General features: G+C 45.8%; 1 protein-coding gene across 1 annotated transcript in view; it reads left to right on the top strand.

Moving 5' to 3' along the window:
* Positions 1-6702: 6702 nt before the first annotated feature.
* Ahcyl2 (adenosylhomocysteinase-like 2) overlaps positions 6703-6931 on the top strand; it is a gene marked incomplete in the record, with an annotated part of 202557 nt that continues 202328 nt past the window's right edge. The window contains 1 exon segment of the mRNA XM_013503272.1: positions 6703-6931. Coding sequence (XP_013358726.1) covers positions 6780-6931 — 152 coding nt within the window.

A 6931-nucleotide genomic window follows, 5' to 3' on the forward strand; every position in this document is an offset into this window, starting at 1 on the left:
ACACAACAACTAACTAAATAAATAAAATAAACAGCAATGAGACCTTTCTCAATGTGATCGCAGAAGCAGACCGTGACCACCAGAGGGAAGCCGAGTCCGCCTTTTATGAATGCGGGCGTTAGACCGCGGCCCGACGGACCCAGGACATCCCTCTAGATCAAGAAATTTAGAAGTTTTCAGTAGCGCCCCGGATCTAAGGATTGAGCAGCAGTGGTCACTTTCTATCCAAAACCTTTCTAGATCACTGAGGAAATCCCTCAGGGCCAAAAGGAGGCTGTTTTGAGGCCTCCCTGTTGCCGCTGCCCTGAGATTTTCCTCTGGCAGGCCCTGCCCTCAGGGTTGCCTTTGGGCCCCCTTTCCGCTCTCCGGAAGTCAGGCGTCCAGCGCCCGGGGTTCTGAGGCGGACTTATGCTGGTTTCGGCTTCCTTAACGCAGTCTATACACTGCCCAGCCCTTCCCCTGCCGCGTTTGTGTAGCTAAGAAAATGGAAAAGAAAAATAGAGAAAACACAAAAACTGACCAAATGAGCACCCATATTCTTAACACTCAGAATTGACTTTTTTTTTTTTTATCATTTTATTAAATTTTCTTCCAGCCTGTTTTTTTAATGAAATAAAATGTAATCCCTCTTGATCAACACCCCATCCTATACCTCCCTCCTCCACTTTCCCACTCCTGGAAAGCAAAACAACTGTGTCTCCTTTTCATCTGTTTTTATACTTTCTCATGCGCATGCAGTCATGAATCCACAAACAATTTACATGCTGCTTTTGATTTCCTTATTTGTTTATTTGCAGTAGTGAGGACTGAATGCAGGGTCTCACGCATGCGAGGCAAGTGCTCTACCACTCAGCTGCATCCTTGGCTCCGTTTATTATTTACTTTGAAACAGGTTCTCACTAAATTGCCCAGGCTGCGTTTGAACTCATAATCGTATCTCCACCTCCTGAACAGTTAGGGCTACAGGTGTGCACCACCACGTCCAGCATAACGTTTTTATTTTCATCTAAGATACACATAATACAATTTGAAAAGTCAACTAGTTGTTCAAGTCTCCCAAACACCCCCAACACACACACACACTGTGGATTGAATCCAGGGTTTGGTGCTAAGCCACAGAAGTATATCCTGCTCCTGTTATGTAGGTTTTATTACTTAAAACAGCTCTTCTGTCATCCCACCCCTACTGCCTACTTCATCATTCCTGTCCTGGGAGCCAACCACTTTAATTTAGATGACCCTTATGATATTTATTTTTGTCTGAATCACATGATTGTAATGGTACCTCTTGAGTGTTTGGTTTGGGCATTATCATTTGACAGGTTTACCTGAAATCCGTTTGATCAACAGCCCATCCTATACCATCTGTCCCCCACTTTCCCACACAAAGAATATAGATTTAGTTTTTTTTTCCCACTCCCATACTGGAACTGAACCGAGGGCGTTTGCACTGAGCCCAGCCCTTTTATTTTTTATTGTGAGATAGGGATAGGGTCTTGTTAAGTCACTAAAGTTTCCCATGCTGGGCTGTGCTTGAACTCAGGATCCTCCTGCCTCAGCTTTCCAGAGTTCTGGGATTACAGATACTCACCACCACACCAGGTTTGGCTCTTATTTTACTCTGCCTACAGTGGAGGGATGGGATAGTGGGAGCAGCTAAAGGAGGAGCTAGTATTAACAGTTTTGAAAACTGGAAAGTGAACGAACAGTTGTTCAGTAGACTTACAAAAGCTGAACTTTTAGCCAGCAGCAGAGAAATCTCTGATTTTTTTTTTTTTTTTTTTCTGTCTTTTTGAGACAGTGTCTCGCTATGCCGCTCAGGCTGGCCTTGAGCTCACTTTGTAGCCCAGGCTGATCTTGAACTCGCAATGATCCTCCTGCCTCAGCCTCCTGAGTGCTGGGATTACAGGCGTGCGCCACTACGTCCTGCAAAAGCTCTGATTGTAGCATTGCCAAAAGGGTCTATATTGGAGGCAATAAGAACTTCAGAGGTGGAGACCAAAGCAGGATTGGTCCCCTACCCACTGCACAGTAGATGGCTGCTCTTAGCCAAGTTGGTTCATTGTCACTTTGTTTTCTGGAGAAAGACGGTCTGTAGTATTTAGAGACATTGTCTTCTAACTGCCAGTAATGAAGAAGTTCAATACCTTTTTGACTGCAGCTTTGAAAAAGTCATCTCTTGCCAGGCGTGGTGGCGCACGCCTGTAATCCCAGCACTCCAGAGGCTGAAGAGGGAGGATCATCGTGAGTTCGAGACCAGCCTGAGCTACAGAGTGAGCTCAAGGCCAGCCTGAACTGCATAGTGAGACCCTGCCTCAAAACAAACAAACAAACAAAAAAATAAAAATAAAGAGTCATCTCTTGTTCCAATCCAGACATTTGAAGGATCTGGTCTTTGCCCCCAGAATTTGGAATTTTTACAACAATGCATATTAACATGTGTCCATTTTAATCCATTGGACAGTGCACCTAATGGTTCTTTTCATTCTGGAAATTCTCATCTTCAGTTCTGGGAAATGTCCTGAATTCTTTTTCTCTTCTACCTTCTTATTGTCTTTTGACCCTTATATTATGCAGATGCAGGGTTTTCTGGACTGCTGTACTGTTAGTTTATTTTACTATTTTTTCTTTGGTTTTTTAATTACTTAATGAATTGTGTTGCTGAGGATCAAACCCAGGGCCTTATGCATGTTATGCAAGTGCCACCACTGAGCTACAGCCCTGTCTCTATTTTTGAAATTTAAAGAAAAAACTATATTGAAGGCTTGAAAAATAATTCCTAAAAGATTATCTTTTTCCAGCTGGGTGTGTTGGCCCATGCCTGTAATCCCAGCAGTTGAGGCTGAGGCAGGAAAATAGAAAGTGCTATGGCTTGTATCTAGATGGCCCCCAAAGCCACATGTGGTCATAGGTGGGGCTTTTCAGAGGTGGCTGGGTCTAGGGTGTGTGATGCTGGGATCAAAGATATGACACTGGGATTGAATCATGGCGCAATGCTAGGATTAAGGCTGCCCCAGCCTGGGCGTGAATGCTACCTGTCCTAAGGGTGGGTAGTCTGGATGCAATATAAGGGACAGAAAGAGGGTCACTGTTTGTCTCTTGCTGTCCTTTGCCTGCCATGAAGTGCCTTCCCTCTGCAATGCCCCTCTGCCTACTACCCTGCCTTGGAGCCAGCCGATTATGGACTGAAACCTCTGCAAATTGTGAGCTGAAATAAACCTTTCCTCTTTTAACTTGCGTGTTGGGTATTTTGTCTGAGCAATGAGAAAAGTAACTAAGTAAGTCTGAGGCCAGCATGGGCAATGTAGTGACCTAGTGAAACCCTGTCTCAAGAAAACACAAAGGCTCAGGTTCAATCTCCAGTAGTACAAAAAATACCTCTTCCAGAAACTTGAAATTATTCAATATATTACATCTATCATCTTAAAATGTGCATTAGACATAAATACAAAAACACTGAAACAAGTCATCATTCAACAATGAGCAAAAATGAATTCATCTTTCCTACTTTTAAATTTTGTCTAAAAATTCTACTAGCATACTTTCATCTCACAGTTACGTTTGTTTTCTGAATGTTCATGCCTTGAAACAATATGTTCTTTCACAAATACAATACTGTGAGTCTCCAAGGATGTTAATAATATTTTACATCTTGCTTTTTTCCCCCGGTACTGGAGATCTAATCCTGGGCCATCTGTATGCTAGGCAAGCACCACACCACTGAGCTGTGTCCCTGGCCCCCTGTCTCACCTTCTTCTTAATGCCCAGTTGCTGTTTCCTCCAAGTTATTGTCTCTGCTTGCCTCTGTTGGTCTCTGCCTTTCATGTTAGAGATTTTCTTTGTTTGTCTGGTTGCTTTGCTAAGAGCACTGTGCTAGATGGATCACAGAAGCTAGTGAAGCTGAGTGTGGTCTCCATTGTGATCTGGCTGGCCTATTTCCTTGGGAGAGCTCTCAGTATTCCTTTCTCTCTTAGACTGGTGAGAGACCTCAGAGAAGTTATTCCAACCTCCTGCATGGGAAATGTACTCTTGTTTGCCACAGTTCTGGAAGCTGAATAACCAGGTAACTGGCAAAGGCCTATAGTCTAAATTTCATAAACTTGTATCTGATCATCTGTCTCCAGTATAGTAATTTTGTCTTCAACTATACCTGTGTCCTTGGGTAGCAAAGCAGAAGTAGGATGGAGCTGAAAATGGGGGAAGTGTATGACCTGATAAACACTTGGACCCAGACAGTGCTGGTACCGGGATAAATATGGAATGAATATCCATCTCTTTTCAGTGTTCCCAATGTTTTATAATGTTCCCACTTAAGAATTCATTCATCCTCAGTAATCAATTCTAGAGGCAGACCAGGTAGGCAGCTGCTGCCTATGAGGTCCTACCCAGGCCGGATGACTGTACTGCAGCTCCCTTGTGAATTAAGAGGAAGAATGAAATCAGTTATAGAACTGTTACTCTCTGCCCCAACAGCTGGAGGATGAAGCACTTGTTTGTTTCTTTTTAACAGGAAGGAAATTCTGAAAGCCAGAAATGTGAAGAGAAAGCTTAAGAAGCTCTAGTGTCTGGTGGACTTGGTGGCCCTATAAAAATGACCTGATGCCTTCCAACACGTAGTGAGGCAGAAATTTGGAGGTTGGAAATGAAAGCCTCCGTTCAAGGTACGACAATTCCACCAAGTGAACAGATTTCCAAGGTTGTAGTAGCAAAGGAAAGGAGCTCAAGGCAGGTGACTTCTCCCTTTCTCCTCTTGGTGGGGTGGGTGTGATCCAAAGGCTGGATGTCCAGTGGCCCATTTGAGTTGTCAGAGCTGTCACTCTCTGAACAGCTGTAAGTATAAGATCCCTTTGCCTCATTTTTTTCTAAAAATAGAGATAGAAAAACCTTATGTCAAAATCCAACTTCATCTTAATGTATTTTTATCGTTTTTTCCCTATTATTTACAAAAAAAAATCTTACAGGCTGGATATGGTGGCACATGTCTATAATCACAGATACTTGGGAATATGAGGCAGGAGGATCACAAGTTCAAGGCCAGCTTGGGGAATTTAGTTAGATCCTGTCTCAAAATAAAAAGGGCTCGGGGGGCCGGGGATATAGCTCAGTGGCACAAGCACCTGCCTGGCAAGTGCAAGATCCTGAGCTCAATTCCAGAAACCAATAAATAGATAAATAAATAAATATTTAAAAATAAATAAATAAAAAAAAGGGCTGGGGACCTAGCTCATGGCTCTTAAGTTCTATCCCTAGTATAAATAATAAAACAAACCCCTTAGGAAAATGTGCAATTTTGCCTCTTAGCTCCATTTTTAAAGTCATATGTATTGTTTCTCCCTTATCATTAATAACAGTTGTCAGAAAACAAATTTTGTTTTGAGAAGTGGGTCTTATGTTGCTCAGACTGGCCTCCAACTCCTTCACTCAAGTGATTTCGGCCTCAGTTTCCGACTAGTAGGGACTACAGGCACATGTGACCACTCCTGATTGGAAAACAGTTTTTTTTAAAAAACAATTTTAAAGGTTGTAACCATTCCCTTGTTGTTGGACATCACTTTCAGGTACCTCTTTGTCATTCAAAATAAAGCTACCACTCACGTATTTGAGCTTGCACCTTCTAAAATAAATATAAAACTTAAAACTTAGAAAGGTACAAAAAAGTAAGATCATCTAAATCGTAGCATTTAAAGAAATCATTATTGAATTTTAGTTCACGTTCCTCTCTGCTACATAGGAATCTGTTTTTTTGTCTTTTTGACACAGGGGCTCGCCATGAAGTTCAGGCTAGCTTTGAGCTCACTTTGTGGCCCAGGCTGTCCTCGAACTCGCGACGATCCTCCTTCCTCAGCCTCCCGAGTGCTGGGATTACAGGCGTGCGCCACCACGCCCGGCTCCTACATATGAATCCGAATTTCTAAATTTCCCTCAGAGACTTTATACGTCAAAAGATTTGGCCTCGTTTCAGGCAACGTTAACTCCTCTGCAGTGAAATTTCAACCTAGTGCGACCTTCTTTAGGGAATGATTTTTAGCTTCGAAGTTCACAATGTACCACAGATCGCCATAGCACGCAAGATCCTACTTTATCCCTTTTTAAAAACAAGCCACTGAAGTTGGGAAGCAAGTTAGGGTTGCAGCTCGGTGAGAAAAGCCCAAGCCGCCAGCCAGGAGCCGGCACCCCCCGCCCCCCGCCGCGCCTCACGTGACACGCCGCTTTTCCTTTAAAGGCTGCCCGCCCACGTGATCGCAGACGTGCTCACAGAGGAAATGCACTCTGTCAGGGGAGAGTCATTCCTCCCCCGCTTTCCCTAGAGTTTCTGGCATTCCCTCTCCGGAAGCCACAACTCCTGTGGAGACGTGGTCTTTCTCCTCCTCTCCGTCGCATCACCCACCCTCACTCCTTTCCCTTAGTCGCTGGTCCTGGAGCGCCCTCTCCGCGACAGATTCCCCACTTATCGGAGGAAGGCCAAAGGGACTACAATTCCCAGGGGCCCCCACGGCCCGCCCCCGCGCGCAGTGCACGTCGGGGCCTGAGGTCCCCGGGTCTTCGCTCCGCGTGCAGCCCTAAGCAAGCGCACTACAGGTTCCGTGGAGCCTCGCGCGCGGGCGGGGGACCGGGCCGGCCGGCTGGCGGGCGGGCTGAGGAAGGGGGTGGGAGCGGCGGCGATGGAGGGGAGGAGTGGGGGAATGGGGGAGGGAAGGGGAAGGGAGGTGGGAGGCGGGGCCGAGCCGGAGCCGGAGTCGGAGCAGGAGGCTGAGCCGGCGGTTTCAGTGGGAGCGGTGATGTCGGTGCAGGTTGTGTCAGCAGCGGCTGCCGCCAAGGTGCCTGACGTGGAGCTGAAGGACCTGAGCCCCTCCGAGGCGGAGCCGCAGCTGGGACTGAGCACGGCGGCTGTGGGCGCCATGGCCCCCCCGGCGGGCGGCGGGGACCCCGA

Source organism: Chinchilla lanigera, unplaced genomic scaffold (assembly GCF_000276665.1).
Source record: "Chinchilla lanigera isolate Chin_1 unplaced genomic scaffold, ChiLan1.0 scaffold00078, whole genome shotgun sequence".
Lineage (NCBI taxonomy): Eukaryota > Metazoa > Chordata > Mammalia > Rodentia > Chinchillidae > Chinchilla > Chinchilla lanigera.